This window comes from Calliphora vicina, chromosome X (genome assembly GCF_958450345.1).
Source record: "Calliphora vicina chromosome X, idCalVici1.1, whole genome shotgun sequence".
NCBI lineage: Eukaryota > Metazoa > Arthropoda > Insecta > Diptera > Calliphoridae > Calliphora > Calliphora vicina.
The window spans coordinates 5,047,057-5,063,675 of NC_088785.1; the positions used below are offsets into that span (position 1 = coordinate 5,047,057).

At 30.4% G+C, this 16,619-nt stretch overlaps 1 protein-coding gene across 1 annotated transcript in view; it reads left to right on the plus strand.

Annotated features, from left to right (window-relative positions):
- The window catches only part of LOC135962823 (transcription factor Sp2-like), a 63,164-nt gene that overhangs the window by 27,763 nt on the left and 18,782 nt on the right, over positions 1-16,619 (plus strand). Inside the window, exons 2-5 of the mRNA XM_065514720.1 lie at positions 5,496-5,924; positions 6,075-6,169; positions 11,492-11,654; positions 11,726-13,183. Of these exons, the coding sequence (XP_065370792.1) occupies positions 5,650-5,924; positions 6,075-6,169; positions 11,492-11,654; positions 11,726-13,183 (1,991 nt within the window). The 5' untranslated portion in view covers positions 5,496-5,649. The remainder of the gene's footprint in view (positions 1-5,495; positions 5,925-6,074; positions 6,170-11,491; positions 11,655-11,725; positions 13,184-16,619) is intronic.

A 16,619-nucleotide genomic window follows, 5' to 3' on the forward strand; every position in this document is an offset into this window, starting at 1 on the left:
TTATGAAATCGATGGTTCCCAAACCAAAAAATACATGTAACATTGAAAACATAGAAATTGAATTCGATCCCAGCAGTGATATACAAATTTATTATATAAAAGTTTTATTTAATTAAAAACAAATATATAACCATTAAAACAAACTTAAGTATGGAGTCAATCATTGGAAAATAAATCTATTCAAGAAGGGCATTGATCAGTTTAAGACGAAAGGCATTATTAGAGTGGGAGAAAACTCTCAGCTCCAAAGGTAAATAGTTCCAAGATCGGGCTATTCTCACTATAAATGATCGCTCATATAATGAAACATAAATTCTAGGAATTAAAATCTGTGGGTTTCTGGAAGAATGAGTAAATGAAAATCTAGAATAAAGTGATATATGCACCCTAGTTTTCATAGTTCTGTAAAAGAAAAGTGAACTGCGATATTGTAAATAATTTTGAAAGGAATAACCAAGGAAACGTTTGAAATATTGTGAGATATGCTCCCTTAAACGTACGTTAAAAACAAATCTAATAATCATATTAAAAACTTTATTTAGTTTTGACAAAAAATAAGAATATGTTCCTGATATAACCTCAAGACCATATAATACAACAGACATCAAAAGGGAATGAGCTAGGCGACTTCTAATTATAAACGGTAAGTAAATACCAGAAGAATACATTTTACATAGAATACCTGAAATTTTACAGCATAAATGATCAATATGATATCCAAAATTTAAACATTTCCCAGACATTTCAATTTGTCAACAAAAGCGATAGAAAAACCATTTGGTACATTAAGATTCGCTTCAACACTATCAGAAACTCCAAAAACAACAGCCTTCGTTTTTGATAAATTAATAGACAGTGAGTTTCTAGATGTCCAGCAGAAAAAGCGATCAAGAGTAGAATTTATGTCAACAGAAAGTATGTTTAAATCTTTTTTACTTCCATTAAAAAGAAGCATTACATCATCCGCATATAAAAAGATCTGGAACTTCCAGAATCAATATGAGTTGGTAAGTCGTTTATGTATAAAATGAAAAGAAGTGGACCCAATACAGATCCTTGAGGTACACCAGAATAAAGGGGAAGCATATTGGAATAGTTTCCATTAACATCAACAAATTGAAGCCGATTTGAAAGATAAGAGAAGATCAACTTACAAGCAGTATAAGAAAAGTGAAAGAATTCCCTCAATTTATAGATCATTGTAGAAAAATTAATCGAATTAAAAGTTTTAGTTAAATCGAGGGATACAAGTGAAGTTATTTTTCCATCATTCAAATGCTTACGTATCTCATCCGTCATATTAATTAAGAGAGAGCTCTGTTTCGATATCTGCAATATATATTCCAGGTTAGAGGTGATCGATTTGAACGGAAAGCTTTATAAGCTAGGTCCTTGAAAGAGGTTGCTTGTAATATAACTCTTGATTTAAGCCATTCATCATTATTTGTTGAAAAAAAGGAATCAACATCAAATTCAGAAATCGAAAATAAGAGACCATCCCAATCAATACGATTAAAATCCTTATATTCAAAATATTCAACCATACGTACCACATTCAAGCGAAAAACAGCATAAATCAATGAATGATGAGATAAAGAGGGACATTTCAGAGGGACTTGATCAGAAAATTGAAACATAGCGTCATCGCTAGTTAACCAAGTATCCAAATTGGTTTGTTATTATGATACACAGAAAGATTGTAGCGCATACACATCAATCGAAATAAATAAGAATTGTCAAACATGTTATTGTTGAAATCACCAACAATAATGATATTAGAATATCTCAAAAGTATTTCATAATGTGAGCTCTCAAATTCAGCAATATCCCCATGAGGTAAGTAAACGACGCCAAACAGAGTTTTAACATCATTAAAATTGAGTTCAATAAAAACCGATTCACACCCAATAAGGGAAACCTTTGATACCACTCTATATTTTAAACCAACAGATACAAAGATACAAACTCCTCCTCTACCTATTAAGCGATCATTTCTTACTAAATCATATCCAGACATATGAACTGACGCATTGGAAACACAAGGTTTCAACCACGTCTCAGATAAACCAATGAGATCAAAGTTACTCCCAAAAATAATTTAATACTAGTTCATTAAATTTAACAGAATTATGAGAAGGGTTTATGCTCCGGCAATTACTGTGCGACACTTTACGTTGATTTGAATATATACGTAAGTTACTTTTAAAATAAGAATCACTGCTAATAACGGGATCAATATTAAAACCATTAAAAGACATCAAATATCATAATTATGGTTGGGAACCAATGATAATAAGAAGAGAATAATAATATTTTATGAAACATTTTTTAAAAAATACAAATTTTAAAAAATAAATTTTATAAAATATATGTTGTGATCATGTTATATAAGTAATGAAAATATAACATTGTAAGCAAGACTTAATAATTGAAATTCAAAAAAGAAAACAACAATAAATCCAAAAGATCATTAAATCTTACTCAATTATAAAAATTATAAGAATTAGTTCTTAGCTCATGCAGCGTTGCTCAGTAACTCAGCACATTTATTAACATCATAAAGAACTTCTTTGTCATCATTTTGAGTTAGTTTTGCCTTAAGTTCATCTCTGTTCAATATTCTATATTTGAGAATAATTTTTTGATGTAATAGTTTACGACAGAGAACATTTAGGTTCGAAGCACAAGGAGAGTAGTGATCGTTTAAATAAACTTGGAGCGATCTACTTTTGAAATACTGCTGCATTAGACGATCACGTAATCCAACATTACCAAATTTAACCAAAATAAGTTTTTTCTGATTCATATAACAGACATTATTCAAATTAAATTCCGAGATATCAATATCATAGTAAGAACATAAGGAGATCACAAGCAGAAGGCAAGTCATTTAATCCAGATGGTAGCCCACTTATTACTACATCAGCTCTATTAAATCTTCGGTGTAAAATATGATTTTCTAATTCAAAATCAATAAACTTGGCAGATGTTGACGAATATCAGTTTTCAATTCATTGATGCTAGATGATACTTCTTTTTTGAAATCATCTCTGAAGGCGGAAAAGTCCTCTTTACTGGACTTAACAAAGTCATCAAAACTAATTTTTAAAGATTTCAGATCCTCACGAATTGATTTATCATCATCACAATTTTTAGCACAGACACAGCATGTGAAACTAAACGCATTAGGTCTCTCCTTAAATAGGGCTAGATGCTTATCAGTAACGTCGGCACAGGTTAAATGAAGCCACAATTTACAGCCCTTGCATTGAATGCTCGTTTGAGTTTTAGCAATAGTATCCTGGCACACACCACATTTATAAGTTTTAGCAGGAGGCATATTGTATCTTTATGGGAAAACAGCAGCAATTAGCATATACCACAAAAACTCCAACAACAGCAGCAATTATATGTCGAGAATTATTCCAATATTTTCCAACAACAGCAACAACAACAACAACAGCAATATTTATCCCCAAAGAATCAAGCAGCAGCCATATAATGTTGATATAAGTGTGTAAAAGTGGAAAGATAACTTTTATCCATAAAAAACTCCAAAGGCAGCAATTAATTGTTAGTTTAATAAATTTAAAGTATTAACTTCTTTTTTTCATCTATTATTTCTATGAAATAATAGCGGTATTCACAATGTAGTGTACTATCTGTAGAAAAGCAGCAGTTTAGCAGAAACCAAAAACAAAACACATTAGAACCACTTGTTTACTTCTTTATTCTTTTTGAACTATATGAGGTAATTGTTTTGGAAATGAATTTAATTTTATTTTAAAATATGTATATTTTATATAAAAAAAAATATAATAGAAATTATAACAGAAAAATCAAAAGAAGAAGCTAAAAAGTGCATTACATCCATTAACATATTAATCGATATCGAATTACAAAGGTACGTTCACAATTTGTAAAATTTTGTGACACTTAATTGCTCTTTTACTCTATTACATCATGAATACCGCTAATATTTAATTTATAGTAACAAGTGATCTCCAAATATTTTAACAAACTTTTTTTTGGTTTTATGTGAATACAATTGAATTGAATTGTAATGTATTGTTTTTCTTTTTTTAAATAATAAAATGACTTAAGTTTATAAAATAATTTTCTTTTTTACTTATTTCTCTAGTTGAAAAAACATTCCCGGGATTCCCAATTTGGTTCACTTGACGTGAACCAACTTTTAACGTGATGGGATTACATACATGGATCATTAAATGTATGTAATCCCATCACGTGAGAAGGATTTGACTGATCCTTTTTATTCGATTCGAAATTTTCAAGAGATGATTTGTAAAGAAAAAAATTCAAAAATTCCTGGTAAAACTCGGAAATTTTAATTTTTTTTTGAGAAACTTGAAGAACTAACACACAACAATTTACTACTAAAGAAATTTCTCTTACAACTAACGAAACTTCTCACCTTCGTGAGAAGGGTATATATAAGTTTGTCATTCCGTTTGTAATTTCCACAATATAATTTTTCGACCCTATAAAGTATATATATTTGGATCCTTATAGATAGCGGAGTCGATTAAGCCATGTCTGTCTGTTTGTTGAAATCAATTTTCTGAAGACCCCAGATATCTTCGGGATCCAAATCTTCAATAATTCTGTCAGACATGCTTTCGAGATTTAAAATCAGCAAAATCGGTCCACAAAATTTTTGAGATATGAGGAAAAAACCAGGACAACCTTGATTTTTGACCTATATCTGAATTACTAAGCTATTAATATAGACAATATGGATATCTAATGATAGATATTTCAAAGCCATTTGCAACGACGTATATAAGAGCATATTAAGTTGGACCTACAATCAAATCGGAAAAAATATTTTTTAACCCGATTTTTTTTTTCTCAAAAAAAAAAAAACTAAAATTTTTTTTCAAATTTAAAAAAAAAATATTTTTAAATTAAAAAAATTTTAAATAATTCGAAAAAAAAAATTTTCAAAATAAAATATTTGAAATTTGAAATTTTTATTTTGAAGTATAATTTGGTGAAGGGTATATAAGATTCGGCACAGCCAAATATAGCTCTCTTAACTGTTTTTTTTTATAAAATCCTTTAAAATTTTTAATTTTACTGCGACAGAGGTAGAGTAGCGCACCGAGTCAAGCTAGTAATAAATAAATTATAAAATTATTGTTTTTTTTACCAAAAAAAATTTTTATAGTTGTTACATTTTATGTTTTGTTGTTTTTAATTTTAGTAAAACTTGCGGGGTATATTTAAAATTATCTGGGCTATAATAATCATAATAGGGTTTCTTTAAACAGTAAAGAAATTTTACTTATTCGTCAGAATATGGCAAACAACTATTAACAAAATTTAAAATTGAGAATGGTAAAAATGAGAAATTTAAATGAAACCACCCCAAAAATACTTTGAGCGTTTAACAGGGACCTATTCTAAAATTTATCGATTTTATTTTTAAGTACTAACGAATTAACTCTATCATTTAATTTAAATATTTTTAGGCATCGTAAATTATTGACAAACCAAAGAAGACCGAATTCAGAAAATGCTTATAATTGCTTTATACGATCTCAGGAAATTTATCAAAAATTTTACAGTATTTTAAACATGATATGGTGAAGAAATTAAAAAAAAAACAGTTTTATTGTTGAATAAATGTTGAATAAAACTACAAAAATTTTCAATTTTGTCAAAAACATTTCACAACCTGATATTAAATGTGAAACACAAGGAGGTGCCATAGCGGTAACAAAACAGGCAAACGATCATTTAACGGATCACCACAATAATAACTTTTCCAATTTAGTGATGACGACATACACACAATATGGTATACTAGTCAGAAATGATCAATTTGAGGACGTAGCGGATGTAGCAGCTGCGTCTTTATCAATAATTCAACCCATACATGATATAGCTGATAATGATGGTATTGATGAAGTCAGAAATGATCAATTTGAGGACGTAGCGGATGTAGCAGCTGCGTCTTTATCAATAATTCAGCCTGATATACATGATATAGTTGAAGCCTTCGAGCAACAAAAACATTTAACAAAAGAATATGATAATGATGATATTGATATTGATGAAGACCCTAACGAAGTTCACCATAATGAGGATATGTGTATCAAATCCTCAGATTGTCAAAGCTTAGTTATGCATTCCATAGACGATGGTAAGTTTGAGAAGTTTGAATATTTATTGATACTAAAATAATCTTATTAAAATATGAAATGCAATACATAAATCGTTCATGGTATTGTATACAAAATTAGGAAAATACGAACGACCATATACAACCGTACAACGGCATTTTTAACATATGAACCACACCATATACATATGTAAGTATGTATAGGCTCTATGTGGTAGAACTGCATACCTAATTTTTCATATCCTGATCGTTTGTCGATTTTGAAGTGTATATATGTATATATAATTATAAAATTATTACTTATCCGACTATGTTGCTATGATTACACAGGTCAATAGCAAAAAAAGGCGTCTATATAGCCTTGATGCATCATGGTTACATTTACAAAAGTACAGAAATGGTAAAATTTTTTAATTCTATGGATAGATTTTTTTTCTAAAATTGTGAATTTTGTTAGATGTTTCTCCACATAATTTGTGATAACCAGGGCAACTAAAAATATGTAATATCATATTTTTTAGCTGTGCATCGTATAAACATATGAGTTAGTTATTTATCCGTTTCAGACAATTATAAGAGTTTTGGCATCGATTTGTTAGTGCATATTTTTGCATATTTTGCTCTTATAGCAAAATATCTATATAGTCTTATAGCATATTTTTGCATATTTATCTCATAACTGCATATTTTTGTTGCATATTTTCTTTATTTTCATTATTTTGTTTTCTAAATATAATTTTATTGCTTGTATTGTAATTTTCATTTCTATATTTTACAATATTTTTAAGGTCCAATGTTAATTTGCCTAAGCTACTTAATGAAAAAATTAGAGTACCCAATCGACTTATCTTCATTAAATTTTCATTGACTTAATGGAGCTTAGTTTCCATATATTTGAATTAAATTAAAAATGTTCACACACATGTATCAAAATTTAACAAAAAGTAGTTAAAAGCACATAAAAAATTAAAAGAAAATTTAAAAATGAGCAACTTCTTAACAAAATTTTGGATATATTTAAAAAAAAAAACATAAAAGTTGTTTGAGACAGTTATGATTGGGCATTAACAGTTAACTACTAATATAAAATTAAACAACTTTTCAGCAAATGTTCAGAATATTAAGATCCATCGAAAATCTCACGTTCAAAGCCCGTTGATATATTTACACAAATTGTAACACAGATATGTATTAGGAAATCATTAAAAAACAATCAATGGATGAGAAAGGAACAAACATGTCACTATATTTTGAGTTCCAATAATAAAACTGCGAAAAAGGATTTTTTATTTGCCTCACTTTTAAATAGAACAAATCATTCCACTATTGTAAGGCTTTTTGATAATTCTATTTAAATTTTTGAAGTCAGATTTAGATGTTAATTTTCATATATGATGAATGCTCCAAAATACACTGCTTTATGAAGAATAGAATCATTTCAAGAAATCCTTAATATCCTCTCCCCACTGGTTTGAGAAAGTACAATATTATGCAACTATTTCCTAAAAAAAAATTTAAATTTTAAACTGTCTAATAGTTTAAAATTATCAATTCAATTTTAAACTATACAATTGATACAATTGATTGATATTGTCTAAGAATATCTACGGAAATATAGGGCAAATATTAAGTTTGACAATTTGAAAACATAAGTTAACACAGTAATTTATTGGAAAATATAATAAAATGAATTTAAACTGTTTACACTCAAAGTACACGCTTGTACGCGAATTCACTTAATTGTAAATAAATTCGACAGTAATCCATCGTTTTTTATGATCGATATCTCATGACAAAAATTAGCTATTTTCACATAAAAAATATATTTTTTGCTTCAATTTGGTAATATAACTCCGAAACTACTGAGTCGTGACCATTGAAAAATTTTAATTACTTTTAAACAAATATTTATATATACAGTAGGGTGACAGTCGATTTTTTTTAGATTTCAAAGAGTGCCGGGTGGAATATCGTGACACTAGATCTAAAAGTTATGTGTTGGAAATTTGAGCCAAATCGGACAACGATTGCGGGACGCGCATCGAGGTCAAAGGTCAGATATATTAAGGCGACCAGATTTTGAAAATGAAAATAGACATAAATAAAAAAGTCAAAAATTTATTTGAATTCAGCATATTTTTACGGCGCAACGACGCTGAAGTTTTGAGGTGTTACAAGGGGAAAAAGTGAATTTTTTTTCAGTATTTGTCAAAATTTTCCCAATAAATGATTACTTTTGCAATTTAATTTAAAAGAACGGAATTTGTGGGTAATTGTCGTTAGTAGGATACCGTTAACCTATTCGCAGGTATTACAATACAATAGGGAATATAAATGTGAAAAAAGTATGACCTCTTAGATTTTGAGAAAAACTAATTTGTTGGCCATATTTTGTCGAATGAGCCCACTTTACTTACTGTTATTAATATTAAGTAAACCTGTCCATAATATTAAAATCCAGATAATTTTAAATATAGTCTGAAAGTTTTACTAAAATCGAAAAAAGTTAACCCTTCTTACATAGCACATTTTTTGGCAAAAATTATAAGGAGTGGTCGTAGAGCGCGGAAATTTGGCACCGAGAAAAAATAAAATTTTATCAAAATCGACCAAGCCCAACGCCCACTGCCCATACAATCCAAATAGATTTTTTCGCATAAAATTTTTCCTATCCGAGTAAAAGTCTAGAAATATGGTACATATATTTTTTGAAACAAAAGAAGAATGCATGCTGAGTTTCAATAAAATCGGACACGCCCACCGCCCACGAAACCCATACATAGATAAGAATTTTTTTGATATTTCGTTTATAATTCGACAAAAAATGTTAAATTTTCATCCTGTTCCGAAAATTTCCGAAAACAATTTTTTTTAAATCGAAACAAGCTCGAAACCTTTCATTTTATTAAAAAACAGCTTTAGGAAAATCAAAAATAATATAATTTTTAGAGACTTATAGATTTGGGCATATCTTCTTAACGGTTTATGATATCCCCATAATTTTTTTTTATTGATAGAGAAATGTTATATTTTTCAAATATGTGAAAGCTAAATGGTATTATTAGGAAAATTATTCATGTATAAACCACTGAATTGCGTGAAAATATAAGAAAATTATTGCTTAACACCCTTGCATGGACTTTACTTAAATTTTTTAAAAATAAAATTTTTCTTAAAACTATAAGTGTACATTTCATCTTTAAACATTTCTCAACAAAACCGCATCATTTGATTTTTGAAATTGAGTGTTTGAAAAATTGACTTTTTGACACCAAAATCCCTCTGTGCATCGTGAAGGTCAAAGGACAAATTTTTCAATATTTGGAATTTCTAATTGAAAGATAGCGGAAAGTTATAAATTTTTAGACCAATTTTAATGAAACTTTAGAAAAATATAGCATGAAGTCTAGTATTTACAACAGCACAAAAATGGAAATTAACACTTAATAAAAAATTAAATATTTTTCAAGCAAAAATCATATGGCTTGAATTTATGTTTCCTTTTTACTGCAGAATGCTATTGAAATAAAGTGTAATAATACAACTGTAATTCAATTGCTTGGCTATAATTCTAGGCTTGAATTGCACTTGCTTTCAACTTGAATTCCAGTAAAAATGCTTTTTATAAAAATAAATATTGATCATGTTTTTAAAAATTAAGATGACAAAAGATGGCAGATTATGGAAAAAGATGACAGATAGATGACACCATTTTTATAGATGACAGCCAGTTTAAATAGAAGATTGTCCTCTAAAAAAGAGAACGTATTGTCACCTTAGATATATGTAAAACTTTACTATTTATATGAAAAATATTTGTGAAACTCCTGAACTTTCTGCATTATTTTACAGAAATATGTTTTTATTATTTAAATTAAAGAAAACTAGTATCGCCTAATGGTCGAAATTCGACCACTTTTAAAACGCTTTTTACCACTTTTATGGAAAGAATTTTTAAATATTTTTATATATTGTGCATATCTAGAGGAAACCCCCTTTTAAACCATATATGTTTCATCAATATTAGTGGACAATAACATACTTAAAAGTGTACCACAAAAAAAAAAACGTGTGGCCTATTTATATATACCCAGCAAAACTTACATTGAAAAGTAATGAGTTAAAAAGCTAATATACCTACTATTATACACTACTTACACAATAGCTTTTTAACTAATTATTTTAACACGGTGATGTCATTGGAGGCAAGTACTTACCACCCTCGCTTACAAATAGGCAGATAAATAAGTTGTTTTGTTGTAGAGCTATTTATAGAATTTTGTATTTGCAAACAAAAAATAAAAAAAAATCGCAGCCAAGAGTCGAACCAACAACTATTCGTTTGCTAGTCTACTGTTCTACTCACTACACCACTGCTTAGTTATTTTATTGTGCATCAAATAATGGTTTTCAGTCAGTAGTACTATATTTTTTCTGTTTTTCTAAAAATAAACATGCAATAAAATAAATGGGCAAATTGAGAAAAAGTAACTGATTATTTGTTTTGTTTGTTTATTTTGATTTTTTTTGACTTTATAGATTATATGCCAGCCATTACTAAACTACTTATATGTAATGCAGGTGGTATGTAGTAGTCATTCAAAAGTAAGCTGTTCAGTAATTGCAAGTCATTACCAAGTTTTTGCTGGGTAAGATTACAAATATTTTGGAGATTAACCCTATATCTCCTTTGGGTCAAAAAGACCCACAAACTGTATTATCGCTAAAACTCGGAGAAAATGTCCATTCCCTAAGCTTTCTTTTGAACAAAAAAAAAATTTAAAAAAGGGTCCATTTTGGAAAATAGTTAGATTTTGAAAAAAAAAATGTCAAAAATTTTATTTTTTGAGTTACAAAATATTTATTTTGATAGATATGCCTCTCGCATCCCATTAAGCGACTAAAAAGGTCTTCAAGGAAAAGACATAAGCTTTCTTTTGAGCAAAAAAAAAAATAAAAAAGTCAACGGATTCAGCTAGTTATTCATATAATTTTTCAGGGAAAAAAAAGTTTGGTTTATTTTAGAAATTGGTGTTGGTGCGTGATGTTTTTGATTCCAAATGACCTAAAAAAATGATTTTCATTACTTATACAACATTGGCCATCACGTGGTGGTATGGCAAAAATTTCGCCAAAATTAGTTATATGCCTAGTTTCCATATTAATCAATTTCAAAAGTCAGATATATTAACGAAAATTTTGCTATTGAAAATCAGCAAAAACTATGCTTGACTGTGATATAAGCAAAGAGGCATATAGGTACGACCTCGATTTTTTAGATTTTTAATCGTTAACTTGTATATTTTCTGTATTTATTATTGTAGAATTATGTTTTATTTTAAGTTTTGATACAAGAAGATATGGGCATACATGCTGATCATCAATTAACCAATCATGTATATTTGAATGCGTCGTCACCTTTTCATCCGGATATGTTTATACCGTCTCAAACATCTATACCCTTGAACTCATCTGCAGCTACTCTAATAAATTCATCCAGCAACAAGTAATGTATTATACATTTATTAATAATTCACATAGAAATTTACTAAAGTAATTTTCCTTCTTTTTTAACAGAAAACGAAAAAAAAATCAAAGTATTTCTTCGTTTGCTGTAAATAATTTATCGTCTAATCAAAGTGTGAATATATTAAATAGCGATCTCCAAGGTTATTCTAATTTAAAGCCCAGTTCTAGTGAGACATTATCTTCAGATATAAACACTTCAAGAATACCGCCAACAGTTCAAAGCAACCAAAAATTTCAGCCGTTAACATCGAAACCAAATTTTTTCCAGTCAACAACTACACCGTTAAATAAATGTGTCTCCTCCAGTCATGATGGTCGAGGAGGCGAAGCAGTAATGGAGGAGACTATGAAACCTAGGCGTTGGGAGCAGAAGCAAGTACAAATCAAAACATTGGAGGGAGAATTCAGTGTGACTATGTGGGCATCTGGAATATCCGATGATGAAGAAGAGCAAGATGATGCATTAACTATTAATCCTGAAAATTCCGATTGTCAGCAGAATGATCAGCAGGATATAAACCAGCAATATCAAAAATTTTCCAATCGTTGTGCAAACACCAATGTAATTACAACTACAAGTACGTCACCAGCCACCTCATTACCCGCCAATTTACTTGATACTGCATGTAATTTGCAACCAGAAATATTACAGCAGCATATATTGATGCAACAACAGCAACATCAACTTATAATAGAGGATGCAGCCTCAACTGTAAAAAATGGTTTGACTATTTCTTACAATTTACCAGGAGATGTAAACTTAAATCAAATCAATGATAGCAAAAAACCACAAAATATTTGCTCACGATCCAATCCCTACACAGACAAATCAAAAAGGATAACAGAATCCACCAACAATACACATCAAATAAATTCTTCCAATATTCTCCAGCAGCCCACGATAACCACCAATACGTTAATAACAACAAACTCTCCGCATTCTACGCCAGATATTGTTAATCCTACTACCTTATTGTCTAATATTAATGAAACTAGTAATTCAACATTAACAAGTATAACATCCGATGAGGACGCTTCCTCTAACCATGTTCAAATAAACACCTTCAATGGAAATAACACTACGGCGAATACTTTACAAATGACTGGATCACAAAATGGGCGCCTCTTACCTATGGGTGTAGTTTTGCAAAACATAAATAATGAGCAACCAAAAAATACAACTTTAACAACGCCTCCTCCATTAAGCTATAACTCACACGATACCTTATCGAGCAACACTGCCGCAACGAATGTGATTCCAGTAGGACCAGACAAAAAAATCGCCTGCCCTCACAAGGGCTGCAATAAACTATTTCGTGATATGTCCGCTATGCGTAAACACTTGCACACACATGGTCCTCGTGTCCATGTATGTTCCGAATGTGGGAAAGCATTTGTAGAAAGTTCAAAGTTAAAACGACATCAATTGGTGCACACGGGAGAAAAACCATTTCAATGTACCTTTGAGGGATGTGGTAAACGTTTTTCATTAGATTTTAATTTAAGGTAAGCTACTTTGATACAATATTAATAGGTTAGTTACTTGTTATTATTTTATGTAGACGTTTTTATGTTACTTTTATATTTTTATAGTTAGGCGACATGAAATAACGCCCAATTAGGAAAATTAAATAAGTCCCAATAAATTAAAACCCAAAAAAATTAAATAACTCCCAAATGAAAAAACAATGAATAAATACCCAATTTCTATGAACTAACTCCCAATTATAATTACAGCGTAATTCCCAATATTTGGGTTTTATTTCATAATGAAATAATTTCCGAAAAAATATGGAAATAAGGCCCAATGAAATAAGTACCAAAAAAATTGAAATAAGACCCTAATATTTTAAATTTTAATGAAATGTGTTTATTGGTGTTTCATATATGAATTTATCTAAATTTTTGTGTTTCGATGTTATTTGTCGACATAATGCTTGGCAGTAATGGAACCAGCATCCAAATATTCTGGAACCTGAAAATACGTTTCTTATGCAGCCATATACAGTTTTGTATATGGCTGCATTGAAATTAAACACCTTTTAATTAAAATATTTAAATATGTGGTTGTAACCTTTGCAGGATCAAATGTTAATGTAATTACAAGAACAAATTTACATTAAGATCATTTTGTAATGGAAAAAAGAAGTAAAGCTTCTTTTCGTAGTACATGTAGAGTACTGTATTTTTGTATAATGATTCTTTAAGTACAATTGTTGTTCAGTAATAAAATACAACAATTTTCTATTTCTACGGTGACTACTCATAATTTCGTATTCCATTAATAAAAATTAGTTTGATGTCACGAGTTCAAAAGTTTTTTTTTAAAAAAAAAAACACGAACTGCGAAGCGTTTTGCTTGTCTGCAGATACACCCAGAGTCTCTGGCGGGAATCGAACCCGCAACCCTCAGATTGATAGCCCAACACTCTATCGTCTAGTAGTCAAATTCTAATACTTATTCTAATACTGCATCAAGAATATTTTAAGTCGATCCTAACGGTTTCTAGTTGTAACACAAGTTTTAAAACTCTTAAAAATTTTTCAACAAATCATTTTTATGAATATGAAATAAGCCCAAATAAAATGAAATAAAGCCCAAAAATATTTTATATGAAGTAAACTCCCATTTTTTTTTCTTTTTGAATTTACTTCATTTGGGAGTTATTTCATAATGAAATAATTCCCAATTTACAAATGAATTAACCCCCCAAAAAATTAAATAGAGCCCAATTTTAAATTTTTCCTATTTTATTGGAACTTATTTCATTTTCCTAATTGGGCGTTATTTCATTGGGTGTTATTTCATGTCGCACAGTGGTATGAGACAAAAAAAAAGATGGAAATAAATCTGTAACTTCTAAACCCTTAGTCCAATTTCACATGCGCAAAGAGGAAGTGTTGTCGAGTTTATGTTTTGAATTTGGATCTCATGACCTCACCACGAGCGGGACTAGGGGACCCTAAAATAGGACACCTCGGGTATGTTCAATTTTAAAAATGATCCTATTTCTTCGTTTGTGTTCCAATTTAAAAATAAAAAGAATTATTTTTATTGCTATCCGGGGTAGCTCCATAAGCATCTTGTTGCTGATCTTGTCATACCAGGCGCTTTCTTGGGATTTAAATCAACAATAGCATTTTCGATCTCTCGAATCTCAAAACGTAGGGGTTCGGCTGCTCCAAAATGGGGTGCAACAGGTGGCAACTCAATTGCTTCGTTTGATGTGTTCGGTGTAAATACTTTTTTTAAATGATTAACAAACTGATTCCCTTTTTCAGTATCATTTCTTGCCCAACCGCCACTTGAATTTCGCAAGGGGGACTTACATATAACGGGTCTTTTAAGACTTTTTGTTGCTCGCCATAATGAGTAATCCGATTGCGGGGTTGCGTCCAGGCTTTCTAAATATTTATTCAATGATTCCATTTTTCGAAATTCCAAGAGCTTTTTAAGTCTTTTTATACAATCTTTAAGCTTCGATTTTAGTTGGGGGATCTGTGCAATTGCCACTCTCTGCGAAATCTTCTTTTTTCATTTAAGAGCCGTTCGACATCTGCAGAATTAATTCTATTATATCTGATTTGTCGGGAGGTTTGGGTAGCATGTTGAGCAGCCAGTTTGAGATTTTTATCGAAATTGATAAGAGAGTGATCGATGTTTTCTGGTGTTCTTAGCGGTATGTTTTCCGAGCAATGTAAACTGAGGTATTTTTTATATTTGAGCCAATTTATTCTTGTGCCTGCCATCGTTAAAGCACATTCAGATCCATTTTAGAACTTGTACCGTTTCCTGGCTGCTGGCGATTATAATGCTAAACACACATTCTGGGGATCACGACTGATTACCCCTAAAGGTCGTGTTTGGCTCAAATATAAAAAATACAACATTACGACCTTTAGGGGTAATCAGTCGTGATCCCCAGAATGTGTGTTTAGCATTATAATCGCCAGCAGCCAGAAAACGGTGGCCTAGTGATTTAAAAAATCTATTATATTGACTTTCTGTAATTGAAAATCTAGGGGGTGAGTATATCGATGAAATAACTAAGTTTCGATGAAAATCTTCAAGACAGATTGTAGTAGCTTGAAGATAATCTTCGCAAAAATCACACATTAAGTAGTGTTTGATTCGAGCTTTTATTAAAATTGCCGAGCCTCCGCATGCTCTACCTCTGCGATCTTTGGTGTCATATATTACATATCCATTTATTCGAAATGAACTTCTGGACGTCAAATGAGTTTCAGAAACCAGCATTACATCAATTTGTTGATTTCTTCGTTTTTGTGTTGGCGTATGCCGTTTGCATTCCAAAAACATATTCTTAGGCAGTTCATGGTCTGTTAAGCACAGCCTGCAATAACATTGATAGCATCTTAAGCATTTCTTGCATGAGTTTGAAAAGTTATTTACCGATTGCACAAGAGTTTCTATTGTAGATTCTAGTCTTGTAAAATTGAAAATTGGCGTTTGCTCTCTTACCTCTGGGTTCACATTTTCGTTTTGGAGTTGACGGACTTGCGTCTGAGTTTGGTTGTTTCTAAGTACATTTGCATATGTTACTTTGTTGTAATATGTCTGTTACAACAGGGGGTAATTAAAATTGATGTTATTTAATGGCTGAGCAGGGAAAATCTTTGGTTTCTGGCATTGTGATTTTGAGTAGACAGGACAACCCCTGTAGTTTGCTGTGTGGTTACCTCCGCAATTGCTGCATTTTTTATTTTAGGATCATCTTTGGATTTGTTACATTGGGATGTGTTATGCAACTCCCCGCAAATAACACATACTGGTGGATATTTGCAATATGCCTTGGTCCATATTCTTGGCAATTCATACATTGGACGGGGCCAAATCGTTTGTGTGGTTCTTCTACCGTAATTTTACGATGCAATAAATACTTCAGGTTATATATGGGATGTGTTTCTTTTTTTCAGGTTT